The 14,354-nt window shown below is 43.9% G+C and overlaps 1 protein-coding gene, 1 long non-coding RNA gene and 1 other non-coding gene across 3 annotated transcripts; 1 reads left to right on the forward strand and 2 right to left on the reverse strand.

Annotated features, from left to right (window-relative positions):
- Nucleotides 1-3,291, forward strand: PEX12 (peroxisomal biogenesis factor 12). The gene is made up of 3 exons (XM_043903023.1): nucleotides 1-795; nucleotides 1,101-1,654; nucleotides 2,691-3,291. The coding sequence occupies exons 1-3, from the start codon at nucleotides 670-672 to the stop codon at nucleotides 3,088-3,090; spliced, it is 1,080 nt and encodes a 359-aa protein (XP_043758958.1). The 5' UTR covers nucleotides 1-669; the 3' UTR covers nucleotides 3,091-3,291.
- Nucleotides 3,292-4,971: 1,680 nt separating this feature from the next.
- On the reverse strand, nucleotides 4,972-7,667 carry LOC122694371. Its single transcript, XR_006341176.1, has 2 exons — nucleotides 7,226-7,667; nucleotides 4,972-5,242 (listed from the first exon to the last, which is right to left on the reverse strand). It is a non-coding gene; the product is annotated as an uncharacterized LOC122694371 (long non-coding RNA).
- On the reverse strand, nucleotides 5,366-5,462 carry LOC122695886. The gene has a single exon (XR_006341623.1). It is a non-coding gene; the product is annotated as a Z30 small nucleolar RNA (small nucleolar RNA).
- Nucleotides 7,668-14,354: the final 6,687 nt, after the last annotated feature.

The raw sequence follows: 14,354 nt of genomic DNA on the forward strand, positions 1-14,354 counted from the left end.
AGAGTTCTCTAGTTCCGGTCTCCAGGGCCTCATTCCGGGCTAGAGCGCCTCTCCTCCGCCGGCCTTCTTCAAGCTCCAGCAGCTTTTATTTCCGGCTGCGGATTCTGTGGTAAAGCCGAGACCTCCTTTCAATAGCGGTGTCGCGGGTCCCTCCCGCCTCGCCAAGGGTCAGCGCGCAAGGACGGTCACGGGTTGGGGGGACTGCTCAGCCCACAGCTGAGCCAGGCCGCGGGGGGCTGGCCGTACTAGTGCACGCCCGATCCCTCAGAGCCTCCTGGCTTTTGAATCCTCCTGAGTGAGAGTCCCTGACTGGCAGCCTCCGGGACTGCCGCTCGACAGGCCAGCGCCCAGCGCCGAGCTGTCTCTCCCATAGTCAACGTTTTGTCCCGTGAAGCGCAGCGTTAGTCAAGTCACCCCTCCTACACACTATTTAACCACGTCTGTGTTAACTTCGTTCTTCACCTCCCTTCCCTCGAACACCCGCCCACCGCCCCCTAGCTTGCCTCCGGAAGAAGTCTTTTTTTTTTCCCCCAGTTCCAGTAAAACTGAGGGGCTATCTTTTGAGGTATAAGTTATCGTTGAGACTGAGCACCCATCTGGCGCCCCCCAAAAGTTCATGCTTACTAAAGAGCTTGTGGACAAAGAAAAACCCAGTGCACACACGAAACTATGGCTGAGCACGGGGCTCACATCACGACTGCCTCTGTTGTGGATGACCAGCCATCCATCTTTGAGGTGGTAGCACAGGACAGTTTAATGTCAGCCGTGAGACCTGCTCTTCAGCATGTGGTCAAGGTAAGGATTTAATTCTCTGGAAAGTTTGAGAGACGTCTGGGGTAAAAAAAACAAACCAACAATTTGAATTTGTTGGCCTCGGTTTTGAAATAATCAATTAGCATATAATTCATATTCTATGATTTAACAGTTATGGAGTCTCTCTTCTGTGTAGAGTGTTGTGTGCACTACATACCCAGCCCTTCAGGGAGGTTAAGATGTAGAAAGAAAAGTGTAGAATTTAGAGGGGGGAAAAAGGAAATATAAATAACAAGGCATAGTAGCTGTTGTAATGGAATGAATTTCATTTATTTATTTTGCTGTAGGTTCTTGCAGAATCAAATCCTGCCCACTTTGGCTTCTTTTGGAGGTGGTTTGATGAAATCTTTACCCTGCTAGATCTTCTGCTCCAGCAGCATTATCTGTCAAAAACCAGCGCCTCCTTTTCTGAAAACTTTTATGGCTTAAAGAGGATTGTAATGGGAGACCAACACAGGCTTCAGAGATTGGCCAGTGCTGGTCTCCCAAAGAAGCAGCTTATGAAATCAATCATGTTCCTGGTTCTTCTTCCCTATCTTAAAGTGAAACTGGAGAAGCTGGTTTCTAGCCTGAGAGAAGAAGACGAATATTCCATCCATCCCCCTTCTTCCCGCTGGAAACGATTTTACAGAGCCTTCCTGGCAGCCTACCCATTTGTTAACATGGCCTGGGAAGGCTGGTTTCTGGTACAGCAGCTTCGATACATCCTAGGAAAGGTTCAACATCACTCACCACTGCTGAGGCTGGCTGGAGTTCGGCTAGGTCGGCTTACAGTTCAGGATATACAAGCTCTGGAGCACAAATCAGCTAAGGCCAGCATGATGCAGCTACCAGCTGGGAGGTAAGACCTTAACATTTCCCCCAAGTCTTTGATTAATAAATCCTAAAATCTGATCCCAATTTTATAATTCACCTCCTTCAGTCCACTCTGAGGTTATTCCATAAAATCATTGAAAAATTCATGTGTCCATAAAACAAGGACTGCTATCCTGGTAACTTTCCTCCTCATACTGCCTACATTTTTGTGCACCCTTGCTATGTACCAGGCCCTGTGCTGGTACACAGATGTTTATGTATATCACCTGAATCCTTATCACAACTCAATGAAATAATGCAGAAGCACCATTTAACAGTTGAAGAAACTAAGTTCTAATAGTTAAGTGCCTCACCAAGGCCACACAGCTAGAAGGTGGCAGAGCTGAGATTCCAGCCAGATCAATACAATTCTAAAGACTGCTCTTACTATGGTGCTCTCCCACTTACATTTGGTGCTAGTGGTAAAGAATCTGCCTGCCAGTGCAGGAGATACCAGAGACTAGGGTTCAATCCCTAGGTCGGGAAGATCCTCTGGAGTAGGAAATAGCAACCCACTCCAGTATTCTTGCCTGGAAAATCCCATGGACAGAGGAAACAGGCGGGCTACAGTCCATGGGATCGCCAAGAGTTGGACACGACTGAACATGCACACACATCCCACTTCTGGTTAGTGTTTGTGTTCTCCTACAAGTTCAAATATATTCCTCAATACTGCTGAGTTGTTTTTTTTTTTCCTGGATATTACTACCCTTCACCCCCTGCCCAGAAAGTTCTATATAATCAATATACAAGTTGATTATAGTCTATATAATCTCACTAATTTCTTTCTCAAAACACAAGCTCTAGTCATTAAAAACAAATCTTAGCTCCTATACTCCTAAAATATTATAAGTCAGAAAGAGGGAATGGTTTAGAAGGGACCATTAAGGACACAATTTTCATCCCCAAGCTGAATCAATGATTCCAATGAAAAATGCAAGAACTACATTTCTATTAGTCATTCTGTGATTATAACTAAACAAACAGTTTCTCTTTGCCTCCTTATTCTATTCTCCAAACAGCATTGGTGACAAGATAAAGTCAGCTCTGAAGAAAGCTGTGGGGGGTGTTGCCTTATCCCTCTCTACTGGCCTTTCGGTGGGTATATTCTTCCTGCAGTTCCTTGAGTGGTGGTATTCATCGGAAAACCAAGAAACCATCAAGACCCTGACTGCTCTGCCTACCCCACCACCACCTGTACACCTAGACTACAATTCTGATTCTCCTCTGTTACCCAAATTGAAGACTGTGTGCCCACTGTGTCGTAAAAACCGGGTGAACGACACGGTTCTTGCCACCTCTGGCTACGTGTTTTGTTATCGCTGTGTGTTTAATTACGTGAGGAGTCACCAGGCTTGTCCGATCACAGGTTATCCAACAGAGGTACAGCATCTGATCAAACTGTACTCCCCTGAGAATTGAGAGGGGTTAGCACCTTATCTCACAACAAAATGATTGCACTGTAAGGCCACAGGGCTTGATACTTCTCATTCCCAATTAGGAGAAGGCAATGGCAACCCACTCCAGTACTCTTGCCTGGAAAATCCCATGGATGGAGGAGTCTGGTAGGCTGCAGTCCATGGGGTTGCTAACAGTCGGACACGACTGAGCGACTTCACTTTCATGCAGTGAAGGAAATGGCAATCCACTCCAGTGTTCTCGCCTGGAGAATCCCAGGGATCGGGGAGCGTGGTGGGCTGCCGTCTATGGGGTCGCACAGAGTTGGACACAACTGAAGCGACTTAGCAGCAGCAGCATTCTCAATTAATAATTGTGTGAACTTCAGACAACCACATAGAATATAAAAGGATTTACTCGTTGATCTTAACCTTTTAGCTCGCTCCCTAGACACCCCTACTTAGAGTTGACCAAGCTGGTTAGAGTGAGAGAATCAGGACTGGCAAGGGATATGAGGGTCAGCAAAGAGGATGGGATAAAAGAGAATACTTGACACAGAAGATCTTCTCTCCCCCTCATTAAAGGACAAGAGGTATAGAAGCTCTCAGGGAAAACCCACGTTAGACCTCCTTATGTGGGTGGTGAATCGGAAACAGGCCTTTTTGGAAAAGAAAGCAGTAACCAGCCTCTGTCATGCTTATGTGCTCAGTGGGTCAGTCATGTCCTAGCCTTTGAAATCCCAGAGACTGTAGCCAAAAGGCTCCTGTCCATGGGACTATCCTGGCAAAAATACTGGAAGGGGTTGCCATTTCCTCCTCTAGGATAGGTTCCCAACCTAGGGATCGAACCTGCATCTCTTGTAGCTCCTGCATTGGCAGGCAGATTCTTTACCACTGAGCCACCTGGGAAACCTGCCTCTGAGGAATAGGTTTTATTGGCTTGCAAACAGTATGAAATATGGACTTGCTCTTTACAGACATACTTAGAAACACTTTAGGAAAACAACAGCTCCTTCCGTCTGCTGTGACCCACTTGTTAAATAACACCTGCTATAGTTTATCAACTTTTAAAGTTCCCTTTGTGAACCACACATGTCTTCCTTGGGAAACCGGTTAAAGGAAAATAGAGGTTGAATGTATATACAGAATAGTCTGAAGATTTCAATGTGAAAGCAAAGGGTATTACTTGAGATGGAGTAAAATACTGACCTAACTGTGACTGTGTACATAAAGCACCTTTCAATAAGCTCTTTCTGCTTGTTGTTAAGAGTTTGCTAAACTGGCATGAATTATTCTGGTTATTACTAAAGTTTCTATGAAACGCTTAAATAAATTTTAAGAATAAATGTTTTTGGCAAAGAGCTGTTCCATGTCATGATTATGTGGAAACTGAAAGATTAGATGAGATACTTATTTATTTTTGGCGACACCTCAAGGCTTGTGGGATCTTAGTTCCCTGACCAGGGACTGAACCCAGGCCTTCGGCAGTGAAAGCCTAACCACTGGAGTCCTAAGCACTGGACTGCCAGGGAATTTCCTAGTTGAGGTACTTACAGTAAATTTTGAGGCATTTTGTATGAACATTTTGCTTTTTTTGCTAATTGAATACTCGGAGAGAAATCCTCTACTCCAACAGCAAGAAATTAGTCTTGCGTGAAATACCTTATTCTACAGAAACACTTAAGTTACCCACTTAGAAAAATGCAAGCCACTGGATTGGCAGGTTGGTGAAAATATACGTTTTTTTTTTTTTTTTAAATCATTACTAGAAGAAGAAGAATGAAAATGATTTTTAAGTGCCTCTGCTAAGACAGGTGTTTTCTAATACAACTCATTTTAGCAATTCAAAGCACATTTTCTGACACCACGAAGGTAACAGAAATATTGAAATAGAATATCCTATAGATTTTAAAATATTTAAAGTTTTTAATTTGTTTCAAAGTTAAACCCAAGACATACTGACTTAATAGGAAATCCAATGAGCAACATTTTTCTAGGCTGAACACCTGTTTTCCCTTAGTCTGCCCCAAGAGAGCATGGACATGTTAATTTATTTTACAATCTGCTAAACAAGCATTTTAACACAGTAATAAGTCAATAAGGGAACTGAACCAGATTCAGGGATGAAATGATGCAGTCTTCCATGAAGATATCAAAGCTGTATTTTTCACCTCAACCTACAAAGAAAACATGAAAGAATCAGTAATACAAAGGCATATTAAAGAAACATTCTAACATATAATAAAGCCAGTATTCAAATAGGCTAGAACATACCAATGTAGAAAAACCACAATCAGAATCAGCTCAGAGAGAAGATTAAGGGGTCATACCCTGGTCAAAGCCAACACTGAAGCAATGGCAATACCAGGTCAGACTACGCTTCACTCATCATCGCATCATTGCATTTCACCTCCTTGTATTTCATAAGAGCAGCCCCAAACCCTATTTTCACATCAGAGAAAACAGGTTTACCCATGAAAAAAAAAAGGCTTCTTTTCAGATAAATTTCAGGCATGGGCTTTCAATACTGCGTCTTGCACTATGCACCAGTATGTACAACTCTGCTGTACAAAATGTAAACATGAACAAGTTTTGTTTTGGGGTATGTGGTTTTTTTGGCTGTTTGCTTTTAAAATACAGAGTAGAGAAGCATTTACAGTTCAAAATAATTTCTGGTTTTAGTGAGTCCAAACACCATGCATGATAAAATCTTAGGGATTGTCTGTGAAGGGATTTATAGTCTAGCTCTAAAGGAAAACCTTCAGGAAAGATTTTCTACTAAAAAGCCTTTATAAACTCCAATTCATTTAACATATAATTTGATTTACAATTCTACTGCCAATAAAGATGAAAAGTATTAGCCATAAAAATTTTATACAAGTCTTCTAAAGAGTCCAAAACCCAAGGAGGATATGATGTGACAAAGGTCCATAGCAAATTAACAACAGAGTTGGAAGAGAAACAGGTGCGGTCACCAGATTTATATTTTTCCACTACCAGCTAAATATAAGGTTTAATTTCATTTTTCTCCAGAGGATGGGCAAGATAAAGGAAACAATGCAAAGCCTGAGTAATTCACAACCTGGAAAGTCAATTTCTGAATGAGAAAGTTGACTACATTTTATTTATTCTAAATGACACCTCGTGATTTGCAAACAATGTCAACCTCTCCAGCTTTTCAGCAGAGTACTGTCAATATATAAGTAACAATTCTGGACCCACAACACGCTTCAGTTGGCCACTTATAAAACTGACAATAGACTGATACTTCATAGTTAAAACTGGACAGCTACATATGGCCTCCATTCAGCATATACCTATGTTCTCCATTCAGCAACTAAACTCCACAAAGAGAGGGAAACTATTAAAAACAAAGTGCCTTTTTAGAGGCTTGATCCCACCAACCTCTGCAGAAGTACCTGTTACAAAAAAACAAAGGAGCTAACAGAACTTAATTTAAATAACTCTGTCTCAAAGCAGGAGACTTGTGAGCAGAACTCCAAGTGTGCTCCAGTCACAGTGGGCACACTTTCCTAGTTCTCTTCCTCTGTAAACTTTTCCCTGTCTGGAGTGCCTTCCCTACCCCTTTCTATTTGGACAAAGTCTAATTATAGTTCTAAAGACTTGTCCAAATGTCACCTCTGTTAAGTGAAAGCCGCTCAGTCGTGCTGCCTCTCTGCGACCTCATGGACTATACAGTCCATGGAATTCTCCAGGAGGGTGTAGTCCTTCCCTTCTTCAGTGGATCTTCCTGATCCAAGAATCGAACCGGGGTGTCCTGCATTGCAGGCGGATTCTTTACCAGTTGAGCTATCAGGGAAGCCCCCTTCTCGGTTGAGTGGTCCCTAACTCCCTCAGTTACCCCCTCCTCTGACTCTCACAGCACTTTTTCCGACCATAGTAGGCGTCACATGCCAAATATTCACCCATTCCCATCTTCCATCTCCTTGTCTCACCCACCAGTCCCAACACACAGACGGAGGTCCTAAAGAACCAGGACTGGGTCCCACTGGCCTTTGCAACCATTACACTCAGTAGGGTACCTCGGACAACAGAAGGCGGCTCAATAAACGAGTGTTTAGTCAACGAATAACCCTCCCTACTAAACCCTAAGCTCCTAGATTATAAAAGCATCAGCACAATTTATAAAGCTGACTTACCTCCAACATTTCATGCTGGTTTAAGGACACTCCTCAAGCATCTATAAGCCCTCCTTCCTCCAGCTTCTAACTCATGGCTTTCTGCATGGCGCTCTGCGCAGGACCACCAATGCTTATACGCAGTGGACTCTCAAAATGATGATGATAGTAAGAAAAATTACAATATTACTAATACGTCCAAACCTCACCAACTTCAGGAAAGACTGGGGGAAGCCATTCTTGTGGGAGAAACACAAGTAAGGCCGGAGCCAGGGCGCAGACCAAAGCTGCAGGCAGGGGCTCTGCAGTCCGCTTTGCGAGCCTCCCAAAACGCTTACGTCCTACATTCTCACGAGGCCTGCCCGGGCCTGCTGAGGCTGACGGCAGCCCACCCTGTGCTGTCTGGTGCGGGAGGAAGCCACTTGCTGCTTCCCAGACTCCTCCTGCTCCTCGCGGCGGGGCCGGCGGCCAGGCGAGAGGAACAGCCAATCACGCGGTGGCCAGTGGATCACGTGGCGCCCAGCTTTGAGGCGGGGCTGGTGCGGAGAGCAGCCAATCGGAGCGCGAGGCGAACTTTGGAGACGGAGCCGGCTAGAGGGCGCAGGCGCGTTTGCGGTTGCTCTGTGGCTTGGCGGGCTCTGAAGCCTGAGTTAAAAGTTAGACGCTGAGTAGTTTCAGCTGGTCCTTCAATTCCTTAATCTCTGACGTTGGAGAGGCTGTTATCTGGGGTGTCTTGTTTCACTAGGGAAAGGCCTCTGAGGCAGGGTTGTAGAGTGTGTGTGCCTTGGACTTTTGGGAAAGTCAGCTAAAAAAGATGTACAACTTAAGAGTTGTGAGTTAAGTTTTATTTGGGGCAAAATGAGGACTGCAGCCTGGGAGGCAGCATCTCGGATAGCTCTGAGAGACTGCTCCAACGCGGCAGTGGGGGAAAAACAATATATAAGATTTTGGTGAAGGGGGAGTTAATACCATGAAGCACTTATTTTACAAAAGGCTTTTTGTTAGTCATGAGGATATGATGTCACCATGAAGGGATTTAGTCCTTCTCTAGATATGAGGAGATGGAAGGCTTGAGATCATAAAATCTGTTCCTAAAAACATGCAACTATCCAAAGACCTGTCCCACCAGATTCCCTAGAGCACAGAGTGCCTCACTCCACCCTGAACTCCATCAGAGGTTGTTGAAGGTCAACAGTTATAGCAGCATGGGAGTCAATCTCTGTAGAGGCAGATGGCAAATGCTTTTGTTGTTCAGTCGTTGGCAATGCTCTTGGTAAGTGCCAATTTGTAGTTGACAGGAAGAACTATTGATTCAGACAATGATCCAACAAAACTGCGCTTGTGCCAAACTCCCACCTGAGCACTAGAGAGGTTGGGGTGAACTTTGATTAAGGTGCCCCTTCTTCCCCACCCAGGGGAAACTCATTGGCTGGTCAGAGGTTTGGGCTCTTCCTAAACAACAAAGAGAGGGCATTAGGTATCAAAGAACTGCGAAGGAGCACAGGAAAAAAAGTCGTGGAAGAGATGGCCTTTGATCTGGGTCTTGAAAGATGTGTGAGAATTAGGATATTCTGGGAGCAGATAATTTAACTCTCAAATTAAATAAGAAAGCATAGGTGAGTGAGTGAGAGTCGCTCAGTTGTGTCCAATTCTTTGCGACCCCATGGACTGGAGCCCATCAGGCTCCTCTGTCCATGGAATTCTCCAGGCACGAATATTGGAGTGGGTTGCCATTTCCTTCCAAATTTAGGTAAGGTTGAAATGGTGTAGTGTTTCTCAAAATTCAGTGAGTTAGAAACACCAGGAGGATAGTTAACACAGACGTCCTAAAACATCAAAAACAAAGGACAAAACTGCACAATTCAGTTTTCCGGAATAAATAAGCTTGAATCTGGAGATGGAGCCCCCAAGCGTGTATATTTTTAATAAGTATGTTAAGGGAGAGGGCTTCCCAGGTGGCTCAGTGGGTAAAGAATCCGCCTGCAATGCAGGAGACGCAGGCAAACACAAGTTCGATCCCCAGGTCGGGAAGATCCTCTGGAGGAGGGCATGGCAACCCAATCCAGTATTCTTGCCTGGGGAATCCCATGGACAGAGGAGCCTGGTGGGCTACAGTCCATGGGGTCACAAAGCATTGGACACGACTGAAGCGACCGAGCACACACACATGCATAACAGGGGAGATTCTGATTCACACCAAAGTTGAGGACCAGTGTTAGCCGCGATGAAAGGGGGTGGCACAAATTGAAAGACAGGGCAAGATGGTGGCTTGCTGCCTGTGTGGTTTAGACTATTCTGGAGAAAGTGGGCAGTGTGAAGGTTTGAGAGTCTGAGGAGATAAGTGATTAAATATGAAAACCCATTAGGCAACTCTGTTTTTAAATAGATGGAAGGAAGGCAGAGTGAAAGAAGGGGAAGCTATTTCAAGTGATGGCAAGTGTCCAGTGATAGCTAGTAAGAAATGGAAAGGTGGCATGTGAAGGGCGGCAGGAGGATAGGGATGGGGAGAAAGACGTGAAGAAATAAAAGGAAAATGTGGAGAAAAATGGAATGCCTTCTTTAGAGACCAATTAAGGATCCTCATTGTACTTTAGGGGCTTCCCTGATGCCTCAGTTGGTAAAGAATCCACCTGCAATGCAGGAGACCCTGGTTAGATTCCTGACTCAGGAAGATCCGCTGGAAGAAGGGACAGGCTACCCACTCCAGTGTTCTTGGACTTCCCTTGTGGCTCAGCTGGTAAAGAATCCGCCTGCAATGTGGGAGACCTGGGTTCAATCCCTGGGTTGGGAAGATCCCCTGGAGAAGGGAAAGGCTTACCCACTCCAGTATTCTGGCCTAGAGAAGTCCATGGAGTGCATAGTCCACGGAGTCACAAGGAGTCGGACATGACTGAGCGACTTTCACTTTCATCACTCTCATCGTACTTTAAAAATAGGAGAGTTTAGACAGTGAAGAGAATGGGCCTTTGCAAGTGCTGTTTCCTTTTCCTGGTTTTCCCCTTCCCTCCCCATCACCCTTTCTCAAGCTGGTGCACTCTTCCTTGCAGGATTAAGCTCCTATACCATCTCATCTAAGAAATCTTACCTTGTTCTTACAAGCTTAGTCGTTTTCACTCATTAGAACACCCCAAGCACACTGTTCATAGGAGTCTAGCTTGCCAGAATGGCACTAGAGTGTAGTGGTCATTCATATGGACTATAGTATTTGCAAGCATCATAAACTCTTTTCCTCAGTTTCTCTATCTGTAAAAGTGGGAATAATGACCTTCCTCATTGAGAATAATGCATAGTATATGAAGTTCTCACCTGGTGTTACCACATATGTTGTATTGCCATGAGTTCTTTAATACGTGTTTTCCTCCTCTAGACTGTGAACAGGACACGTGTCTTATTCTTGCTAACAGTAAAGGCTGCACAGCAGAATGGTAGTAAGTGAGTTTTGAAATCAGTTGGACTCCAGGAGTTCAGATCTCAGCTCTGCTACCTACTAGGTGTGTAGCCTTGAGCTGTACTTCTCTTAACTCAGTTTCTTCATTTATAAGATGGTGAAAATAATGCATGTCTTACAAGTTATTATGAGGACAATTTGAGATCATCAAAGTTGCAGATCTGGCCCAAAGAAGGCAGTCACTAAATGGTGCAAATGACCGGAAGCCCCAGAGCACAGTACTATGTTTGGAACACAGTAAGTGCTTGATAATTGATTATTAAATGAAAAGCTGACATTCTATGCCAGGCACCATGCTAAACTATATACATCATCTCACTTCATCAAGAACGATATGAAGAAGGCACTATTATTATCTCCAACTTACACAGAAGGAACCTGAGGCTTGGATTATCTTAACCGTAGCTTCAGAGCTAAAAAGTGCTAGAGTTGCTATGTGCTTGGGGCTTAAAAAAAAAAAGTGGTTGACTGAATGAGAGAATGAATGAAAGACTTACTCAGAGTCAGATGGTGGTGTGGTAAAAACAGCACAGTTGCTGTCGGTCACTATGTTATCAAGTCTGCTATGCTAGTCAAGTCATACTGACAAATGAATTTAGAGTGAGATGAAGGCTGGTATTCAGCTGTTTGTGTCTTTTGAGCTTGAAGGCTGTGCTGTAATCATCTCTGAGGATAAACTGAAATGCATAGTGAATAAACATATCTTAAATTGGGGGCTCTAGTTCTTAGCTAACTGTCAACAGCATGGCCAGATTACTGTCCCAAGATCTAGAGAGAATCACTGTCCGAGCTACTGATTTCAAGTTGCTTCATATCATGGACATTTGCTTCTAGGTATCAGAGCCAAAATGAGAACTCCTCCCTGTTATGATAACCTACTATTCATAGCCAGCGGACTTGACTAAGGAACTTTGAAGAAGAGAAACTCTCCTTACTCATCTTTCACATTATCCTTTCTTCTCCTGATTTGGTTCCCAATAGTTCATTAAAGAATAAGAAGAACTTCCCTGGTCATCTAGTGCTTAAGAATCTGCCTTCCAAAGCATGGGACATGGGTTTGATCTCTGGTCCAGGAAGATTCCACATGCCATGGGGCAACTATGCCTCGCAAATACTGAGTCTGAGCTCTAGAGCCTGAGTTCTTCACAAGGCGAGAAGCCCTCACGCCACAGCTAGAGGAAGCCTGCCTGCAACAACGAAGACCCAGCACAACAACAACAACAAAAGAATAAGAAGGAGAAAACAATCCAATTCCTAGTTCTCCTGCCCCATAAAATGTCTTTCCTGTTGACTGGGAAGAAAAAAAGGAAGTACTTAAGTAAATTTCTGATTTTGAAGACTCCAAAGCAATTCAGAATCCTAAATTTGAGAGGCAGTGGAAGGAGTAGGAGCATTTGTATTAAACAGACCTGACCGCATGCCGGCTCTTCCACTTGAAAAGTGAAAGTGAAGTCGCTCAGTCGTGTCCGACTCTTTGAGACTCCATGGACTGTAGCCCGCCAGGTTCCTCCGGCCTTGGGCTTTTCCAGGTGAGAGTACTAGAGTGGGTTGCCATTTTCTTCCTTCTCCAGGGGATCTTCCCGACCCAGGGATGGAACTTGGGTCTCCCCCATTACAGGCAGACTCTTTACCATCTGAGCCACCAGGGAATCCTGGCCAAGTAATCTCAGTTTCCATGTGGTGTGCCACACTCCCAGCTTGGTCCCTTGTGCCCAAAGGCACATGTCCAGTAAATGATGGTCTTTTCTACCTTTTTAAAAGTAAGTAATACCAGAAGAATTTCAGTGAAGCTGAGAATTAAGGTAGATGGTAGAACTAAAAGTGAGACTTCGGGGATTTCCCTGGAAGTCCAGTGGTTAACACTCTGCACTTCCAATGAAGGGGACATGGGTTCGATTCCTGGTCAGGGAACTAAGATCCCACGTGCTGCACAGTGAGGCCTAAAGAAAAAAAAAAAATGAGACTGAGGACATCCCTGGTGGTCCAGTGGTTCCCTGGTTAGGGAATTAGGATCAGCACTCAGTGTGGACAATAAATTAAAAAATAAAACAAATGAGACTGGATTTGAAAACAGAAGAGTGAAAAGGGTTAAAGTTGAAGCTGAGAGCCGACCTTTGCACTTTATTAGTTTGTTGGTGATGGACAGGGAGGCTTGGCGTGCTGCAGTTCATGGGGTCGCAAAGAGTCGGACAAGACTGAGCAACTCAACTGAACTGAACTGATTATTCATCATAGCATCCGTTCTGGCTCCTGTCCTGGAAACTCTTTTCAGTCTGCCAGCAAAGCAGAACTTCATAGGAACAGTAACCTTAGTTAATGAAAAGAAAAATGAGGGGTATTCAGAAACCTATTTAATAATGTCATTTCATCATAAATAAGTTGAAGCAGATGGTAGATGTTTGATGGTTTGACTTAGGGGGAAAGAACTGTGTTAGTTTTCTGTGGCTGCTGTAATAAATTACCCCCATTTTGGTTGTTTAAAACAACAAAAGTTTATTCTCTCACTGCCAGGAGTTTGACAAAAGTGGGCAGAAATCAGGGTATCAGCAGGGGCTGTGCTCCCCTCCCTCAGAAGCTCTAGGGGGCAGTCTATTTGGCTGTTTCCCATCCCTGCTGACACCCCTCACATGTGGTCTCTGCCTCTGCAGTCTTTTGCCTTCTCTTTTGCACATATCAAATCTCTTTCTGCTGCTGCTCTTATGAGAACACTTCTGATTTGGATTTAGGGCCCATATGGATAATCTCCTCATCTTAACATCAGTACTTAATCACATCTGTAAAGATCCTTTTTCCTTGTAAGTGAAAGTGAAAGTTGCTCAGTTGTGTCTGACTCTTTGCCACCCCGTGGACTATATAGTCCGTGGAATTCTTTAGGCCAGAATACTGGAATGGATAGCCTTTTCCTTCTCCAGGGGATCTTCCCTACCCAGGATTAAACCCAGGTCTCCCACATTGTGGGCAGATTCTTTACCCACTGAGCTGTCAGGGAAGCCCTTGTAAGTTAACATTTATAGGTCCACCCCATCATCACCATCAATTATTGGTGGCCATCGGTCAGCCCTCTATAAGAAACTTGATTCAGTTTAACCAGCATCCCCAAATGAGATAACGGTCTCTTGTCTGTTTTTTTTTTCATTTAATTGTTTTGTAAATTATGCAAATGATTGACATTTATTGTAGACCATTTAGAAAATACAGAAAAGTTAAAAAAAAAAAAAAAGGAAAGGAAAAGAAATTTGATGAGAGGTCATCTGTAATTCTCTCATCCAGGATCGCCAAACCTTCATCAATGAGCATTTTTCTAGAAAGGATCTTGTGTTTAACAAAGAGAAAGAATAGGAAAAATAGAATAAAAGTAAGAAGAACAGAACAAGCAATTTGGAAGGTGATAAAATAGGTTAATATTGTTCATAATGGATATGTACAGGGCAGCTTAATTTAAAATAAATATAGAGCTTTGAAATGAAATTAACTATGACAGAAGCTGCTTGTAGGATGTATGAAAAAAGACATTCAGCCTTTCAGAGGTGGGAAGTTTTAGCTTTGGCCCTGCACTTGAACACCCCTGAATTTTTCCATTACTCCTTCATTTACTCCCAGAGGTCAGACTGTGGCCTGCCAATCTGCCCTGTCATGAACTTTTCTTGACTCCTTATCAGCCTTTTTCAGTGGGTCAGTGTTACGAAGTCTTGGGGAGTCTGG

The sequence above is a fragment of the Cervus elaphus genome, chromosome 5, assembly GCF_910594005.1.
Source record: "Cervus elaphus chromosome 5, mCerEla1.1, whole genome shotgun sequence".
In the NCBI taxonomy this organism is placed as follows: Eukaryota; Metazoa; Chordata; class Mammalia; order Artiodactyla; family Cervidae; genus Cervus; species Cervus elaphus.

What these genes read in the sequence shown, in the direction of transcription:
- PEX12 (XM_043903023.1), top strand. Translation starts at nt 670, where the DNA reads ATGGCTGAGCACGGGGCTCACATCACGACTGCCTCTGTTGTGGATGAC. An exon ending in CTCTTCAGCATGTGGTCAAG is followed by an intron (nt 796 to 1,100) that starts GTAAGGATTTAA and finishes ATTTTGCTGTAG; the next exon opens with GTTCTTGCAGAATCAAATCC. An exon ending in ATGCAGCTACCAGCTGGGAG is followed by an intron (nt 1,655 to 2,690) that starts GTAAGACCTTAA and finishes TTCTCCAAACAG; the next exon opens with CATTGGTGACAAGATAAAGT.